Here is a 20,219-nt window from a genome sequence, read left to right as displayed (position 1 = left end):
ATGTCTCAGATGAATGTGTAGGGTAGACTCAGGCTGAGTTCATAGTCTGAATCTGGTTCTTTCCTTAAGAGGTCTGTGTCTTTTGTGTGAAAAGTCATGTTTAGAGTCTGGTTAAGGGAAAATTTTGTTCGTTTTGTTTCATTTTCTTGCATTTATTTATTATTTATTGAGTTGTGTGTTAGAAATTGTCTTAGACTCTCTTCTGCCCATCTTTTATCCGATTCCCCTACTCTTCAATCTAGAAATTCAGGTTCTGACTTTCTCCTCCCATAACCTGTGAATTGCTGCAGAATTCATTGTCCCTATGCAATACGTGCTTCCTGTTTCTTCTATAGCTCAGGAATAGCTAATTTTGTTTTTCTTTATGTTTGTCATTTTAAGTGCTCTCTTTCTTTTATTTTTTTTAAAGCTGGTGCTCTTTTCTTCCCCTTATGATCTGACTTCCTATTCTTGTAGTTAAAGTGCAGGCAAGTCATCATGACTCGTTTTATCTTTTTGTCTGTATGGAATACTGCACTGCCTTCCCTTTGTTAGGAGGGAAAACACATTTAGTTTTCATTCAGGTGTCTCGTTCCAATACTTACGTGTGTAAATGTCATTGTTGTGGGTAACGTGCATCTCTGATCCTTTTGTGGAGGAAGATGAATGAAGATTTAAGGATAAGTTGCTGCTGGCAGTTTGATTTCCTTTGGGTGGGGGGCATGTTTCATGTCCTGTTGTTTGTGAATTAAATTTCTGCCACAGTGCCAGTTGTATGCCTCACCATGTACGAAATACCAACAATTTGAAGATCCTAGAAATAATTCGTATTCTCAAGGGAATTATCCTGTTTTTAAGCTCTTCATATTAGCCATTATTATTAATGATTATTTAATATCTGGGTGTTTTTTCCCCCTGCTGGATTGTAAGCTTTTTTGATAACAAAGACTAAGTGTATCTTGTTCTTGTTCAGTTGCTTAGTCGTGTCTGACTCTTTGCAACCCCATGTTCTGCAGCACAGCAGGCTTCTCTGTCTTCCACTATCTCCCAGAGTTTGCTCAAATTCATGTCCATTGAGTCAGTGATGCTATCTAACCATGTCATCCTCTGCCGCCCTCTTTTCGTTTTGCCTTCAGTCTTTCCTAGCATCAGGGTTTTTTCCAGTGAGTTAGCCTTTCGCATCAGGTGGCCAAAATATTGGAGCTTTAGCATCAGTCCTTCCAATGAATATTTAGGGTTGGTTTCCTTTCAGATTGACTGGATTGATCTCCTTGCAGTCCAGCTGCTGCTAAATCACTTCAGTCGTGTCCGACTCTGTGTGACCCCAGAGTGGGTTGCTGTTTCCTTCTCCAGTGCATGAAAGTGAAAAGTGAAAGGGAAGTCGCTCAGTTGTGTCCAACTCTTTGCGACCCCATGGACTGCAGCCTACCAGGCTCCTCTGTCCATGGGATTTTCCAGGCAAGAGTACTGGAGTGGGGTGCCATCTCCTTCTCCGTCAAATGCTCTGCAGCATCACAATTCAGAAGCATCAATTCATTGGTGCTCAGCCTTTTTTATGGTCCAACTCTCACATCTGTACATGACTACTGAAAAACTGTAGCTTTGACTACATGGGCTTTTGTTGGCAGAGTGACGTCTCTGCTTCCTAGTATGTTGTCTAGGCCTGTCATAGGTTTCCTTCCAGGGAGCAAGGATCTTTCAATTTCATGGCTGCAGTCACCATCAGCAGTGATTTTGGAGTCCAAGAAAATAAAATCTGTCACTGCTTCCACTTTTACCCCTTCTATTTTCCATGAAGTGATGGGACCAGATGCCATAAACCTCATTTTTTGAAATGTTGAGTTTTAAGCCAGCTTTTTCACTCTCCTCTTTTACCCTCATCAAGAGGCTCTTTGGTTCCTTTTTGCTTTCTGCCATTAGAATGGTATCATCTGCATATCTGAATTTGTTGTTATTTCTCCTGGCATTCTTAATTCCAGCCTGTGATTCATCTAGCCCAGCATTTCTCCTGATGTAGTCTGCATATAAGTTAACAGAGTGGCAATATACAGCGTTGCAGTCCAGGGGACTTTCAAATCTTCTGCAGCACCACAATTCAGAAGCATCAATTCTTTCGCACTCAGCTAAAGAGTCCAACTCTCTCTCATTATAGTCCAACTCTCACATCTGTACATAACTACTGAAAAACGATAGCTTTGTTTTGGTCAGCATATGTGTTTTGGTCAGCAGAGTGATATCTCTGCTTCTTAATACTCCTTTCCCAATTTTGAACCAGTCTGTTGTTCCATATTTGGTTCTAACTGTTGCTTCTTGACTTGCATACAGGTTTCTCAGGAGACAGGTAAGGTGGTCTGATACTCCCATCTCTTTAAGAAGTTCCACAGTTTGTTGTGATCTGCACAATCAAAGGCTTTAGGGTAGTCAGTGAAGCAGGAGTAGATGTTTTTCTGGAATTCCCTTGCATCCTCTATAATCCAGTGAATGTTGGCAGCTTGATCTCTGGTTCCTGTGCCTTTTCTAAACCCAGCTTATACATCTGGAAGTTCTTGGTTCACATACTGCTGAAGACTAGTTTGAAGGATTTTGAGCATAACCTTTCTAGCATGTAAAATGAGCACAATTCTATGGAAGCATTCTTTGGCACTGCCCTTCTTTGAGATTGGAATGAAAACTGACCGTTTCCAGTCCTATGGCCTCTGCTGAGTTTGACAAATTTGCGGACTTATTGAGTGCAGTACTTTAACATCAACATCTTTTAGCATTTGAAATACCTCAGCTGGAATTCCACCATCTCTACTAGCTTTGTTTGCAGTAATGCTTCCTAAGGCTCATTTGACTTCACCCTCCAGAATGCCTGGCTCTAGTTGAGTGACCACACCATCGTAGCTGTCTGGCTCACTAAGACCTTTTTTGTATAGTTCTGTGTATTCTTGCCACCATAATCTCTACTGTTTCTGTTAGGTCCTTATCATTTCTGTCCTTTATCATGCCCACCCTTGCATAAAATGTTCCCTTGATGTCTCCAGTTTTTTGAAGAGATCTCTAGTCTTCCCCATTCTCTTGTTTTTCTCTACTTTTTTGCACTGTTCATTTAGGAGGGCCTTCTTGTCTCTCCTTGCTATTCTCTGGAACTCTGCATTCAGTTGGGTGTATCTTTCCCTTTCTCCCTTGCTTTTCGCTTATCTTCTTTCCTCAGCTCCTCAGACAACTATTTTGCCTTCTTGGGTCTCTTTTTCTTGGGGATGGTTTTGCTCACTGTCTCCTGTACATTGTTACGAACCTCCTTCTGTAGTTTTGCAGGCACTCTGCCTACCAGATCTAATCCCTTGAATCTATCTGTAATCTCCACTGAATAATCTTAAGGGATTTGATACAGGTCATACCTGAATTGCCGAGTGGTTTATCCTACTTTCTTCAGCTGAATGAAGCCTGAATTTTCAATAAGGAGCTAATGATTTGAGCCACAGTCAGCTCCCCATCTTGTTTTTGCTGACTGTGTAGAGCTTCTCTATCTTCGGCTGCAAAGAATGTAAATCAGTCTGATTTCAGTATTGACCATTCGGTGATGTCCATGTGTAGAGTTGTCTCTTGTGTTGTTGGGAAAAGGTGTTTGCTATGACCAGTTCATTCTCTTGGTGGAATTCTTTTAGCCTTTGCCCTGCTTCATTTTGTACTCCTCGGCCAAACTTGCGTGGTAGTCCAGGTATCTCTTGACTTCCTGCTTTTGCATTTTGAACTCCTATGATGAAAAGGACATCTTTTCTTTTTTTGGTGTTAGTTCTGGAAGGTCTCATATGTCTTTGTAGAACTGGTTAACTTCACCTTCTTCGGCATCAGCGGTAGGGGCATAGGCTTGGGTTACTGTGACGTTGAATGGCTTGCCTTGGAGATGAACTGAGGTCATTCTGTCCATTTTGAGACTGCACCCAAGTACTTCATTTCAGACTCTTCTGTTGACTGTGAGGACTACTCCATTTCTTCCAAGGGATTCTTGCCCACAGTAATGGATATGAGGGTCATCTGAATTAAGTTCATCCATTCCCATCCATCTTAGTTCACTAATTTATTTCACCGATTGATGGACTAAGATGTCAGTGTTCACTCTTGCCATCTCCTGCTTACATCCGAATTTACCTTGATTCATGGACCTGATGTTCCAGGTTCGTATGCAGTATTGTTTTTTACACTGTCATCAGACACATCCACAACTGAACATTGTTTCTGCTTTGGCCCTGCTGCTTCATTTTTTCTGGAGCTCTTCGTAATCGCCCTCCACTTTTCCCCAGTAGCATACTGGACACCTTCTGACCTGGGGGACTCATTTTGTAGTGTCGTATCCTTTTGCCTTTTCATACTGTTCATGGGGTTCTTGTGGTAAGAATACTGGAGTGGTTTGCCGTTCCTTTCTCCAGCAAACCATGTTTTGTCAGAACTCTTTACTGTGGCTTGTCCGTCTTGGGTGACCCTGCATGGTATGGCTCACAGCTGCATTGAGTTAGGCAAGCCCCTTCATCGTGACAGGGTTGTGATCCAGGAAGAGAAGTGTGTCTTCCTCAACTCTTTTTCTGCAACACCCAACACAATGCCTGGGAGAAATAGTTCCTTATTGAACATTTTTAATTGCATGAGTATGTCATCTTTTCATTAGGTCATTTCATAGTAGAACACTTGGCATAGAGCTTTATGTATGTTGGATAATCAGCACATTTGTTAAATCATTTAAAAATCTAGAAATGTTCATGTTACCTTTAGAAACAATGAAAAAAAGGAAAAAGCAGATGAGAAAGTACCTGCACACTAGGTTCTTAGAATCTAGAGTACTTAACTAATTTGATGAACATGACTAGTAAGGACCTCAAGTCCTCAGAAGTTCCTGTAAAATGACCGAAACTGTTTCTTTGTAGAAAATGACTGCAAAGGAAAAACCAGTCGCTATTACAGGTGTGGCAAGTGTAGTAGCTTCTAAAAAAGTAAAGGCTCTTGGTCAGGAGATTAAAATTTTAGACACATTATTTTGCAGAGTAGCATATAGAGTTTAATAACAGCTTGAGTTTGCATTACTTGGTGTGGAAATGGAATGTGGTAGCCTGTGCCAGTTAGCTGGCCAGGTCACAGGTAAAACCTGAAAGGAAATGTAGAATATGCTGTCGTGATACGATTTTCCCAGGTAACAGCTGATACACGCACACAAAAATGTGATTTGGCAAGGTCAAGAGCTTGTACAAAGCTCTTGCGGACTTTGAGATTTAGAAAATCTCAGACTTTATCTTTCGGTTGTTTCAGGAACTTCCTGTAACTTAGGTTACAAGTGGCAGTTTGTGTTCTTTTTCCTCCTCCCCTTTCTTTCTCTTCTCCCTGCTCCATCTTCACTTAACATCCTCCAGCTTCCCTAGGCCCGCCCTGTTTTCCTGCTTCTCTGGTTCTCAACTTGCCCTTTCCCTCTGGCAAGATCTTCACAGTCTTTTCTCTCAGTCTCACAGTCTCTACAGATTTATGGCAAATTGTTTTTCTTCCTGGAGTACGGACTGGATTAAGCACGTCATGGTTAACTGAGAAGGGTGGGAAATGATACAATTTTTCTTTTTAGCCCTTGCTTGCAAAGGAGAATGTCTTTTTATTTCTAGATGTTAATGTAGCTTGTAACTTTAATATTAACAAAAAGAATAGAGAAAGTGATATGTGATACATTTTTTTCTCATTATTATTAACGATGTTTACTAATTCCAATATGATTCAAATTTCACAATATACTTTCTTTTTAGGTCCGTATTGAAACAGCTACAACTTTGAAATTAAATATCCTTTAAATATTCTAAGAATTCTTCACTGCAAGGCATTTTAGCAACACTTTAAAATTAATTATTTTTAAAACATAATTTATGACATAGTTTAAAATGTAATTTTTGATTGGTTTGTTATATTTGGTTTTTACATATATTTTATCCTGATAAATTTCATATATTCTCAATTTCATGTATTCTCAGTATTCCTTAACTGCTCTTCACCTGTTGATGATTTTGAGTTTAGAACAGATCAGTTTCTGCCGGTAAGAATATTTATTTCACGTTTTATAAAAATTTCTGCTTATGTCTTTTGAATATTGAGTTATTTTATAGCTGAGATTGTATGTATCTATTATTTAGTAAAGCTGCTTTCAAAAGTATATTTAGATTATTCGGGAAGAGATTGCTTGTATTGGTGAGTTTAATTTCAGTGATTCTGTTTGTTTTGTTTCATTGTCTTGTTCTCCGTTTTAGAGGTGACGGCTGCACTTTCTGTTCTCACTAGTGTAAGGCGTCTACTCATTTCATCTCTGTCTGTTACTTTTCATCCTTAGGTCATCCCCCCCTGTTGTCTGTGTATATATGTCTGTCCTACACGAGAGTGCAAATTACCTGAAAAGCACAATACCTAGTCTTACACTTTTTTTTTCCTTCACTCAATCCTCAGCACCTATTTTGTTTCCACGTAGTTGTCACTCAGTAAACACTTGTTAAATATGTCAGTATGATTGGGGCCTGAGTGTTTGGTTTTCTTGAGAAGGCTAGACAAGAAAACTTTATGGTAAAATATCTGCCTTTATTTCTTATGAGGTCATAAATGGGTGCACTTGGAGAACAGAAATTTTTCTTTAATAGAAGAATCACTAAATGCTTTTGGATGAAAGATGTTTTACCAATCTGTTTAAAAGTGAATCAGATATCTGAAAGAGCAAACGTTTCTGTCTCTGACATCCTGTGATTTGTTAATTTCTACTATAATTTTCGTGATATAGAAGTTAAAAGCCAGACATAAGTTTTTTGTTTTCTGTTTCCTAATCAGAAACATTCTGCTGTACTATAATTACAAGTATTTGTCTATAAAAATTTATATCAGAAAGCTGGTATGTGAGTGCAGTAATGGCGTTCCTCTTGCTATAATGAGTAGACGTTGCAAAACAACAGGCATATGTGGAAAAGAAGTGACAAAGCGCTTTTAAAAGTTGAATTAGCTGTATAAACTTTAAACACAGAAACTTCAGACACACTTTTTCTCTGAAAATATTTGTGGATGAATTAAATTCGAAAACGGGCACGTTTAATAGCAATAAAGAATAAAATCACTGCCCTAAATATTGACAACTTAACCAATGTGAAGATGTATAGGTAATGCTAAGGTATTGTCTATTTGCCTTTTATTTCTTTGATATTATGACTAAATTTTACTACTTATTCCGTCTTTATGTGAAGGTTTTTTGCATTTCTGTACCAAACTTTTATCTTTTCTTTTACCTGCAGTACTTGGAAACCATGTTCACACTACTCTTTCAGTTACTTCAGCAAGTTACAGAATGCGACACGAAGATGCATGTTTTACATGTCCTTTCTTGTGTGATTGAAAGGGTCAACGTGCAGGTAATTTTGTTGTAAACATGAAAATAAATGTTAGAGAAATGTGTAGAAGATATGTAGAATTCATTAACATCTTTGTACACATTGTTTAAGTGTACATTCATTAAAATGGTTCTGTTGGTTCTGTAATGGTTGTGATTTCAGTTCTGTATCAAAATTGACTTTTATACTTGGTGTTTTTAAAAAATGACCTAAGAAAATGAAAACATAAAAAACTGGATCGACAATGTAGTGTTGTTTGTTAGAAGGCAAAATTATATATCTTTTATAAAATTCAGTTTATATTGAATAATATTTTTACAATTTAAGATGTTTGAGTGCATACTCACAAGTGTCAGTCAGCAAATACAAATATTCTCAGAAGTCTATTGTTTTTACCTTAAAAACTGACAGTGTTTTGCAGTCTAGGCCATGTTATATCCATCACTGGTTTAATGTAAAAATAATATGTAAAGTTTTTAACAGTAAATTATTATTTAATTGTATTCAGCTTCCCTTATCACTCTTAATGTCTGTGAAAAATTGATAATCCAGGAACCACACTGTAATTATCCCGTAATTTCTTATATCCAAGTTTACACTGCATTATTTTTATTTGAAAAGTGCTGAGTAAATCTGTGAGGTATTAATTAGGAAAAGATAACTTTAAGTCCATAGTCCTGGAGTCTGCTTCTGAATCTATTAGTGAATTCTGACACCTTGAACCTGCTTATTAATTCTAAAGCAATTGACAAAAATTGCTATCAATTATTGAGTAATGATAAGTTTCCAACTCCCGTGCCAGGTGATTTGCATATATTTCTCATTTAATCCTTAAAAAAAACCTTTGGATGGGAATTAGAATTCATTATCTTGAACAGAACAATTTGAGGCTTCAAGAAATTTGCCAAAGTTCAGACATTTTAGTGGCCTTGATAATATTCAAACTCATCGTTAACCTTCTCACTGGTAGTTTAGCAGGAGACTCAGGTTCAGTCTCTGGGTCGGCAAGCTCCCCTGGAGAAGGGAATGGCAACCCATTCCAGTATTCTTTCCTGGAGAATCCCATGAGCAGAGGAGTATGGCAGGCTATAGTCTGTAGGGTCACAAAGAGTTGGACATGACTGAGCAACTAATACTAACTGACTAACTGAACTCAACGTTATATTGATGTAACACCAGTTGCAGTTTTGAGTGACCATTAATCATTTTGAGCAGATTTGAGTGCTGCTGTCTAAAAGTAGTAATATCTTAAAATTTTTTAACACTTGTGTTTCTTATTACATTAATTACATTACGTCATTTTTATATTGGTTTATCAGTAACATTGAGAGGATTTATTTGGTCATTGAGACTGTGTTTTAAACTTATTTCAAGTCCCTGTCTCTGCTCTTGGGCTTGGACATGGTCTTGAACCTTGAGTCCTCATGTATAAAATGGTAAAGATAAAGATTACTCTCAAGGATTCCTGAGTGTAAAATTATCACAGATATTTAATATTAAATGTTCAATATGCAGATTACTATACAGTTGCCACAAATTATTTAAAAATTGATTATATTGTAGAAGCAAGATTTGCAGTTTTTTAAATAATCTTATTTAGATATCATCTGGCTAATGGGAATTTCTTAAAGAAGGTTTTTTTTTCCTTTTTGTAGAAATGAATTTTCTTACCCCATCTCCCCAAACTGCTAAACCTTTTCCCACATAAGTTTAACATTACTCTTGCTTAGTAAATTTAAAAATACTTTTGATTCTATCCATGGTTATCTTTCACAGCGCAAATAGCCTAAGCAGCTCATATATCTATATCATTAGTAAATAAGATATAATTATCCATTAGTACTTTTTGTTTTTAGAACATGAATAGGAAAGGTTATGAAAAATGTTTTCAGGAAAAAACATTTTCCTGTGTTAATATTTGAACACCATCACATAAATATCCTTCAGGTATATGATTTTCGTCTACTAGATTGCAGACATTTTGAGCCATCTTACAGTGGTACTTTCTGACACATAACAGTTTTTGAAGTTTTAGGGAAGTCACCATCTTTATACGATAGCTTGAAATGTTTTGAAGATTATATTTCCTTTTTCTAAAAAAAGTAATTGAAAGCCTGTAAGTAAATTATTCCGGTTAAGGGATTCTATGAATACACAGTCAGGAAAAAAAATGTGTTAATCATCAAGTAAGATGTCAGGTAAGCAGTCTTTGGACTTAAGCATTTCTGAAGGAAAAGAACAGAATTAAAAATGAAAGAGCCAGTGTGAGATGGTAGATACTCTGTTGAAAGTGTTAGCTAAAATGGGATGTTAATGGAGACCTACTTTTTAAGTTCCCTTGTGAATGGAGCCTTTGTTGCAACGTTTGTTAGTCTGCCACATATTGGAGTTTCACTTGTTTTTCTAATGTGTTATGAATGAAAGTGGGTATCTTCCTGTGCAGAATGAACGCTTAAGACTATAATGCTCATAGCAGAGCCCCACCCGATTCTATTGTTTTGGAGTAGAGATGCCAAAAGATGAGTACTCTCATCTCAGTTGTGTTACGCTGATGGTTCACTTTCTGTTGTGGGATATGTAGCCTGATATCTATAAAACATTCTTAATTCCATGTGTTTTTAAAATGTTATTTCAATAACTGATCATTGGTCTACCGGAAACGCATAATCACTTTAAGAAATGTGTATTTTTTTTTCTTTTACATGTTTTCACTGAAAAATTTTAAATGTGCAGACATGTTGTAGTAAATCACTACCCGTATATTCTTCACTTCATTTCATCACAACACTCTACCTTAGTATATTAGACCTCTCCTTCTTAATCATAATCATCGTTAGATTCAGAGAACTTAACACTGATGGAGCCCTGTATTCTGATATCAAGTCCATATTCAGGTTTTCTCAGTTGCCCCGATAGTTTATTTTTTGGCTTGCTCCTCCTAACCTAAGGAAATGTGTCTGGCTCTCATGTCTTCACTTTGTTTTCTAATCGCCAGCCCCTTTTTAAAATCCTTTACAACACTGAATCTATGAGTGATTTTTAAAATAGTGTCTTTGAAACATTAATTTTAATTGAGAGCATACTCTAATGAACAACTGAGACTTGGGTATAAATATTTCATGACTTTCAAATGTAATTGGGTGCTTGGTTCTGTTATTCACCCGGTCTATAATTCATAGCACATATTTCCTTTCTTCCATGCCTTGGAAGATATTCTGTTTAATTTGTTCAAAACCAAAACTTTCCTTATCAGTAAAACATGCTGTTTTTAGTTGAATATGAATGTATTAGTTACTCTGAAACCTGTTTTTATGTATTAACAGGTCTGCCTTTATAAGTTAATTGGAGGGATCTTTGAGATAGAGCACTTAGCAAAATTAAGTGCTCAATAAATATCTGTTAAAATAATATTCAGAATTGGATACATGAAGAGTCTCTTAATATTTATTCAGTTTTATCTCACTGAAATATTCAGGCAAATATTTAACTTCTTATCTTTCTGCATCTCCTCTCCTAAACCTGGGGAACAAATCTTAGGGATTTTTTTTTTTTTTTTTTGCTCTACTTTTAGTGTATGATGTTTTATAAGCAGAATAGAGAAATTCTTCCTGTTTCTGGGAGCAATTTTTTTGTTTTAATTATTGGAGTATAATGCTTTACAATATTGTGTTGGTTTCTGCTGTATAACAAGGTGAATCAGCCATATGTATGGGAGAAATTTTTAATTTTTAATCCTTGGGATTGATAGTACTGCAACTGTGAAACTCTGGTGTTTTGTTTTGTCTGTGTATGCTCATCAGATCAGTTCCAAATACTGGGTGACTGTAGGCCTAAACCTGGAGTGCACTTTCCAGGTTCTGTGTGGAATCAGATTCTGTTTTATTTTCCAAAAATCTCCCTATCAAGCCTTGGTGTGTGTGATGTAGGGGATATTTTTTAAAACTGGTGAAGTTAATCCATATTGGGGTTAACAGTTTTATCCTTTGAAAAGGATTAAGGGTTCATATGCTTACCTTTATATCCTCTGCTTTTTGGTGGCTGGTCTTCAAGGCCTGATATTTGAAAGATGCCATTTGGTAATGGTTGAATGAATGAGGAAATGCTGACTCTTTTAAAAACTCTTTTTATAATTCCCAATTATATAAGTTGTTTCATTAAAAAGAACCAGGATATAACAGCATTTTTAATTAAGTTATTTCTTACAGAAATAACTGGCGTCAGTATGTTGTTTTATATTCCTAAATTTTATTTCAGCCAGTAAATTTGCTGCTTGTTTATAATTATTTAAAAATATTTACCCTGGAGCTCTGTGTCTCTATATACTATCGAATTTATCTTTAAAAGGATATATACTTAATACGTTACATCCAGTAAACCATTTGCTACCTGTGACCTAATAGGTCTGTCGGTGTTTCTGAAATAAGTCGCTTTCTTTACTAACACAGTTCTGGTGCTTCCTCTGCTTCTCTTGTGATAGATACGACCGTATGTAGGATGTTTGGTACAGTATTTGCCTCTTCTTTGGAAGCAGAGTGAAGAGCACAATATGTTGAGATGTGCTATTCTTACGACACTTATTCATCTTGTTCAGGTAAGTTCCTTCTCCACAGTTTCTAGTTTAGTTTTTTTTTTTCCTCCTTCTTTAATTTTTTTTTTTGCTGTTTTCATATGATTGATGTTAGTGGCAGTAAAAGACCTTACATTTTTCTTGTTCATGTGTGATCTACACAGTTTAAAAACACTTTTTATATTTACTAAGAGCACTTTCTGACATTTAAAAAAATATTCTCTACGTTTAAAAGACAATTTCTTTCATTAGAGGTGGTTGTCCCCAGAGAAGGTAGACTTGTGATTTTTATAGTCGTTTTTTGCATGTAGTTTCCTTGGTATTCAGGGCTCTTCTGTATAAACTTACTCTCCATTTTCATTTAAAGTAAAAATTTTCCTTTCATATGTTGGGAAGACAGAAAAACAGGTGAGTTGCCTTTGAGGGAAGGAGTTAATTTGATATTTAATGTCTTGACTTTGAGGTATGGGGATGTGCAGCAGGTTGCTGCTGCTGCTGCCGCTGCTAAGTTGGGAGAACCCTAAAATTTCAGAGAGAGATGGAGCTGCAGTTCTCATTTGAACTGTTAGGGTGGATTATGGTCTGATGGTAAGAGAATGGAGAGGGAAGCACTTAATGAGAATATCTGTCTGTAGGGATGCGCAAGTGACTTTTATTGCCCTTGCTGCAAAAGTTGATAGACTTTTTCCAATGGGGAGATCTCTTTCAAAATTAAGAATTAGTACTCTAAAATGTTCCAGTAAGTTAAACTAATATTATTATTATTATTATCTTTTTAAAAAACCTTTTTCAGTCACCTTGAAACATAAACTTATTCTTTCACCAAATATTTATGGTTGAGTTTTATAGTTATAAATTTCTATCTGAGACAGTTTTAGATACATGGATAGTGATACAAAAAAAATTTTTTTAAGCACTTTTGTCTATCCTTTAATTCTTGTGATTTTCCTGAAAAATTATATCCCTTTATTAGAAGGGGATACAAAGGCTAATAGAAGGTTAGCAGTTAGTCTAAGATTGTTCATGTAGGCATCAGAACAGAGAGTGATCTTCATGTCTTTTGCCTTATATCTCTGCCAAATGTATTTTTAGACTCAACTTGAGATTTTTGTGAAGGAGGTATGCTCTTCAAACAATGTTACCTCAGGAAATCTTAGGAAGCTATGGTAACTTGCGGGAAATGTTTGGAGTCTATAGCACCTTTTCCTTTAATTGTGACACCCTGGATATGTATAGGCCAGTGTTGCAAGTTTTCAGCTAAGTAATCATGTACCCTTGGAGAAAACATACAATGTTTAACATTAAAAATGAGACTACGTTAAAATAAGTTTTTCAGTCATTTGAGAAAGTTATATAATTATTAGGGTTATTGGTAAGTTTCCCTTTCATGGAAATCGTTGCATCTTTCAACTATCATTTGTATTTATTTATTAAATTTAGTAGACAGATATTAGTATAAGCATTTTTTGTTTTCCTTTTTAAAATTCTAGGAACCTAGACTGGTAGTCTTTCTGACTGAGGAGTATAATAATGAATGGAAATAAACGTTCTCTCCTGCGGTAGTTTGGCTCCAGTGGAAGCAGGCATTCATCTATTTGATAAACATGGTTTTGAACACCTGCAATATGCAGTACAGGGTACTAGGCGCTGGGAAACAGAGATGAACAGGACAAGCTTTCTGTGAACGTGGTTGTCTAGGGCAAGACTGAACAGCTAAGTGCTCTTTTAGCAGTAAGAACAGGGTGCTGTGGGGCACTTGGTGGGTTGTCTCAGACTTGAAGACCTCGCATGGGTCATCAGAGAAGTCTTCCTTCAGAGGTGATACCCAAATAGTGTATCATTATCTCTTGACCTCCCTGTATAGAAGATGAGGATTTAATTTTCATTTTCCTGTGTATGACTTCTATCCTTCAAGCTTCCCAATATAGTTAGATTATAATTTAAATTAGGCCACTATTTAGTGTTTGTATGATTACATACACGGAGTTCATTTATAAAGAATGTTGAAATCATATATCATTATATACAGCTAATTTTCTATCCTGTATAACCATCTGCCTAATCTCCACTCCTATATTAATAATTTTCTTTGCTTAGTTTATTATAAGTTTCCCGTTACTATGTAGCAAATGACTACAGATGTAAAGGAATAAAACGGCGTTCTAAATACCTCATAGTTCTGTAGGTCAGAGGTCGAGCACACCATTTTGTACTCTTTAATCAGTCTGATAGCCTGAAATTGACATGCTGCCAGACTAAGTTCTCCCCTGGAGGCTTCAAGGAAAATTTTTCTTTATATTCAGTCAGCTTGTTGGCAGAATTTAGTTTCTTGGTCGCTAGCACTAAAATCCCAGATTACTTGCTGGCTGCCAGCTGAAAGTGAAAGTGAAAGTTGCTCAGTCGTGTCTCTTTGTGACCCCATGGACCGTAGGCTGCCAGCCTACCTTGGAATTCTCCAGGCCAGAATACTGGAGTGAGTAGCCATTCCCTTCTCCAGGGGATCTTCCTGACCCAGGAATCAAACCAGGGTCTCTTGGATTGCAGGCAGATTCTTTACCAGCTGAGCTACCAGGGGAGCCTTGGAGGCCCTCCAGGTCCCTAGAGTCCAGCCACATTCCTCGATCATGACCCCTTCCACCAGTATTGTCAGCAGTGGGGAAATTCTTGGTTGTCAAATCCCCTCAGGTTCTGAATCTCTAAGTTTCTTTCATGCAACTAGCTAAAGAAATCGCTTTTAAAGGGTTCATGTGGTTAGGTCAGGCTAATCTATATAATTTTCTTATTTTAAGATCATTCAATTTGAGACCTTAGTCATATCTGGAAAGTAATACCTAAATTAGCACTTGATTGAATAACTGGGGAATGGTCTGTATACACTGAAGTTATGAAGGTAAGAATCATAGGTGGTCATCTTAGAATTCTGCCTGCTACATTTAGCTTTCTATGTAACTGAACCCATTCTGTCCACCTGTTACCTAAACATTCCCTCAGTATGTTCACATGCATCAGGTACTTATTACTTTCATCATCTTGGGATCTGGAAAACTGATGCGCGCGTTAGTATGCGTTGGTTTTTACTCTATGCTTGTCCGTGGCTGTGATAACTGGGCCCCCTTTCAGTGTCATCAGAAGGGTTCTTCTTGCCTGTCCTTTCTGTAGGGTGCCTGTTTTCTGTACCTGTCTTCTTCCTTGTTATGACTTCCTCTTTCTGCTGGAGCCCACGAATGTCTGTGGCATTCTGCAAAAGATACTTGGGGGGTAAATTTTGTCAAGATTTTGCATGTGTGAAAATGCCTTAAAGTTTTCATGATGACTAGTAGTTTGGCTGGGTGTAAAATTCTAAATTTACCCCTTGAGAGGCATTTTTCGTGCGTCTTCTAGCTTCTGGAGTTGCTCTGAGGAATCCTTAGCCATTTTAATTCTTGTTTCTTGAATGTGTCATCTCTTCTTTCCCTTTGGCAGCTTATATGATCTCTATGTTTCAATTTCATGATGATGTGGGTATATTTTCATTCACTGTTCTGGACACTTGATGTATATTGCAAACTGGAAACATGTTCTTGGGTTCTAGATAACTCCATCACATTCTGTTATTTACACACCTTCGTGTTTTTCTTTTGTCTCTTTCTGAACTTCTTGTTACTCAGATGATAGATGAATGACCCAGCCCTAGATTTTTCTTACTGTTCACTTCTGCTTTTCCTTCTCTTTGTCCTTTTGCTCTACTTTCTGGGGAATTTTTTGAGCTTTATCTTTCAGTCTTTCTATTGAGTTTTTCTTTCCTGTTGTAAGATTGTTAATGTCTATGAGTACTTTTTTTAAATTAAAATGTTATTTATTTATTTTTAATTGAAGTATAGTTGATTTATAGTATTAATTTCAGGTTACAACATAATCAATTCAATATTTTTATAGATTATACTCCATTTGAAGTTATTACAAAATAATGGCTATATTTCTCCATGCTGTGTCATGTATCCTTGTTGATTATTTTATACATGTTTGTGACTCTTAATCCCATAACCCTATTTTGTCCCTCCCCACTCGAGGAGTTCTCTTTTGTATTGTTGAATAATCATTTTATATTTGTATACAGCCATTTGTATACAAATACAATCATTTGTATTGTTGAAAAATTATTTCATTTTTGTTTTCATGAATACAGTGTTTTATTCTAATAAGGATATTGACACTTTTCTGAGCTTTTATCTCTATATGTGGTCTCTGTTTCCTTCAATCATGTCTGTTGATGTGATTGGTTGCCTGCTTTTTTTTTCCTTGTGAAATTTTGAAGCATGCACAAAAGAAGGAAGAACAGTATAATGAATCCTTAGGGAACCGTTTCCCAACTTCAAGAGCTGTATCACTATTTTGTCTGTATAAATTTTATACTTTCGAGTGGGCACTAAAAAGTTATTCAAAAGGATTGAATATATATGGGAAACTTGGTGATTGTGGGTTTTTTCTTTAGAATAGTCTAGCTGGAAGCTTTTCTTTTTGTATGGGACAAATGTTTTGGTTCTGTGATTCTGAGATCTTTCCTTAGTGAAAGATCCATCAGTCTTTTGCCCTTTATATTATATCTGTTTTATATAGTATCCCTAGTCTTGATTACCTGATTGTCTCCTTGTCTTCAGATGCTTTGTTTTATACCTTATGAGAATAAATGGCCAAATCTGTACTGATTAAAGAGGGCCAGTTGTTTGACTATGCACAAGATGAGATCTTGTCATCAAATGTCTTTTAAAATACCTTCTACAGGTCCCATTACTTTTAATAGTTCCCTTTAGCTTCCCTTTCCAAAATACCTTGTGCTATTAGTTCCCAAGTCTTTTGGAGTTTCTGTAGTGTAAATCAGGTGGTTTCTTGCCCTTTTTCACTGCTGGCTTTGAGCTTTGGTTTTCTGAGTCTGCTAAATCAGTCTTTCTTTCCTGCTTCCAAAAATAAGTTGCTTTTATCTCTTCTTAAGCTGTCTTTGTACTTAGAGTTCTAGGTCTTTAAAAACACATACTCGTATATCCTTTTAGTGAATCTTGGGAGAGCACAGTAGTAAATGCATGTGTTAAATCCATCAGCATTCACCAGATGCTAACATAGTGATTTCTAATCCAGAGTCATTTTGTATAGCTGTAGCACTGAGTATCACAGTTGGGTGTAAGGGCCAGTTCTTGTTGCTTGGTTACTAAGTCATGTCTGATTCTTACAACGCCATGGACTGTAGCCTGCCAGGCTCCTCTCTTCTTGGGATTTCCCAGGCAAGAATATTGGAATGGATTGCCACTTTCTTCTCCGGAGGATCTTCCTGACCCAGGGATCAAACCCAAGTCTCCTGCATCGGTAGGAAGGTTCTTCACCACTGAGCCACGAGGGAATCCTGGGGCCTGGTTAGGAAAGCATAAAGAAGGTATCTTGAAGTTCAGAGGAAGATGTGTTATCATTTGTATTTTAGAAAGGTAATCAGTGCACCAGTGGGGACACTGGTTTGGAATGGAGTAAAACTAAGGTCAAATAGTTGGGAAGCTCTTGTGTTAACTGTGAAAGGGACGATGATGTGAAGTAAAGCCATGGAAAGAAGGGGGAAAATTTGAGATAGAATTAAGGATTGCTTAGATTTGGGGTGAGGAGGAAGAAGCACAAAAGGTAGTTGTGGTATAATTTTTTGCTCTGTAGACAGTGGTTCATGTCTTTTGAGTTAGGAAATGCAGGAACAGGAGCTATATTTTAGGAAGATAGTAGGTTGGTTCAGTGATTTACTTGAGAGTTTAAGATGCCTTCTGGTTCATGATTTCCTGTGTCATAAGGAGTGTCTGGAGTTCAAAAGTTTGGGTTGGAGATAATAGATTTGGACATTATCAGCAGGTACAATGGCAACCCACTCCATATTCTTGCCTGGAAAATCCCAGGGACGGCAGAGCCTGGTGGGCTGCCGTCTATGGGGTCACACAGAGTTAGACATGACTGAAGCGACTTAGCAGCAGCAGCAGCAAGTACAAAGCACACGAGAAGAGAGCCAAAGACAGTACCCTGAGAAATACCACTTTTTAGAGAGTGTTGTTCTTTTCTCCCTGCTTAACTGTAACTATAATTGTAATTATTTCACAGAATTGTAGACATTGTTTTATAGTTACAGTTGTGGATCGAAAGTGTTCAAATTTACTTAAAGCTGCATATCTGACACATTCTGACACATTCTTCAACCCACTAGATTACAAAGCTAAATTTCTTGAAGCTTTAACTGAGAGAGTCTTTTATGTTTAACAGTTACTTACTTTAGTTTTGCTAATGCTAACATTTTGTGCTCATTAAAAATTGCACTAAGTAAGTAGATTCTAACATTCCTAGGAAATATTAAGTCTATTGATATTAAAAAATGAACTTGATTAATTTTCCTTAATTTTTTTTCTTTTTTTGTTCTGTTAAGATTTGAGCTGTGGAGAGTGAAATTTAACTGAATTTTAAGGCCAAGTTTACTGCTTTATTAAATGTGACATTTTTATAAATCTCTTCTTTGGAAAAATCTTTAATAAAGTCTATCAACCCTTGCATAGTAGAAAGGCCCAACTTAATGTATTTAAGAATAAACCTAGTGTATTTCCACTGAAGTATCTATATCCTGCTGATAAAATTTTGACTTTATATATATGTGTGTGTCATTGAAAGAGGCATTCATATACATTTTGTTGCTTTGTAATTATATATTGTATTGACAACTGAATTATTTTCTAAGTGAGGAGATGTTTGATAGTTTGTTTGGTTTCCATTCTTTGCTTATTGGATTGTAGAGATTATGAGTTAGAAATTGATTCTCTATCCTCTTACGTTCCTTTCAAAGTGCTTAGATTTAGTGTGATGCACTGAGTCAACCTCCATAAGACAGTAATTAGTCAAACTAGAATTTTAAGTTACAATCCCCCTCTTCTTCCTCCATCTTTGTTTTCTTAACTTATTAAAAAATTGGCATAAATTCATCTTTAAAAAATGCACACATTAAAAAAAAAAACTCCTTTTACCCCTCCCAACATCCTTTTCCAACATCCGTATTTAACTAGTGTCAACAGGTTTTTCTGTTTGCTCCCAAGAAACTTTTTTATGTGTATATGTTCATGTCAGATAGATAGCTATTAAAAAACTTGTTTGGCTTGTGAAATTGTTACACACCCTTCTTTTTAATGCCAATTTTTCATTATTTTTGAAATTGTTTTCATTCCATGCCTAATCCTTTTTCATGGCTCCTGAGTATTCTAGAATATGAAGATATTATAATGTAGTTATCTTAGCTGTTGAACATTTAAATTAGGTTCTTTTTAACTTAGTTATTTAGTTGGGATAATTTGTAGAATTTAACGCATCAGTGTTTACACGTCTTCAGTCATCATGGAAGGGAAAATAAATATGTGTATGAAAAATCTCTTAAAATGAACATATATTTGTAACCTTGATGTATATGGTTTTACTACCATTAGGCAATTGAATATTTTTTTACTACCGATTTCCAATTGTAAACAGAACTAATTTTGTTTTAATAATGCTTATAATTAGAATCATCCTTTTAAAATCTGATTGATTGATTTTTTATAAATTGGTTTTAGGGCTTTTTAATATGATAGGTGATTTTTTTGGTGGGAGGCGGGACCTTAGATTATCTTTGTTAAGTTTTATTTATACTTCCCATAGGGATTAGGAGCAGACAGCAAGAACCTGTACCCTTTCCTGCTCCCAGTTATTCAACTGAGTACAGATGTTTCCCAGCCTCCACATGTTTATCTTCTGGAAGATGGTTTAGAATTATGGTAAGAGGAAAAACTTGATACTGTGAATCTTATTTATTTTTTTTTCCTGGCCTTCCTTACTCATACCATTAAAGCAGAGGTCATGTAACAGGGTTTAAAAGCTCAGCATTTAAAAACAAAAACATAAAGTCAGTTTCCCTGAACTGGGTGACACAGTAACTCCCGCTTTTCTTGGCATCTGTCGCTCATTGTAGGCTCGTGATAGTAAAAGTTAGAGAGGATGTTTCAGTAAGGACTCAGCTGCATTTCATCTTCTGGAATTTGGAATGTGAAATGAGGAATCTTGACCAAAACTAAAAATTGACATAAAAACCTCCACACTGTTAAATGGGATGTTTTGGGGGTTATTGAATTATTTTCAACTTCTTACTGCTTTACTCAGTAAATACTGGGGTAAAATACCTCCGCCCCAAATATTAATGCTACTTAGTCTTGACTTACTATTTTACTGAGTATAGCAGTATATAGCGTTAAGCAGTGAAAACCAATTGAACTCTGTTTCTGTGGCAT

General features: G+C 36.3%; 1 protein-coding gene across 5 annotated transcripts in view; it reads left to right on the top strand.

Moving 5' to 3' along the window:
- IPO11 (importin 11) overlaps window positions 1-20,219 on the top strand; it is a 189,203-nt gene that overhangs the window by 75,745 nt on the left and 93,239 nt on the right. For all 5 annotated transcript variants that reach the window (XR_006056504.2, XR_006056503.2, XM_004016947.6 and 2 more), the window contains 5 exons: window positions 5,742-5,775; window positions 5,985-6,025; window positions 7,257-7,373; window positions 11,830-11,943; window positions 19,594-19,709. Coding sequence is in view for 3 of the 5 variants with exons in the window: in XM_004016947.6 (XP_004016996.1) it covers window positions 5,742-5,775; window positions 5,985-6,025; window positions 7,257-7,373; window positions 11,830-11,943; window positions 19,594-19,709 (422 nt within the window). In the remaining 2 variants the exon portion in view is untranslated. The remainder of the gene's footprint in view (window positions 1-5,741; window positions 5,776-5,984; window positions 6,026-7,256; window positions 7,374-11,829; window positions 11,944-19,593; window positions 19,710-20,219) is intronic.

This window comes from Ovis aries, chromosome 16, assembly GCF_016772045.2.
Source record: "Ovis aries strain OAR_USU_Benz2616 breed Rambouillet chromosome 16, ARS-UI_Ramb_v3.0, whole genome shotgun sequence".
NCBI classification, from domain to species: Eukaryota; Metazoa; Chordata; class Mammalia; order Artiodactyla; family Bovidae; genus Ovis; species Ovis aries.
The sequence above is the reverse complement of the archived record's forward strand: the minus strand, read 5'-3'. Positions and strand labels throughout refer to the sequence as shown.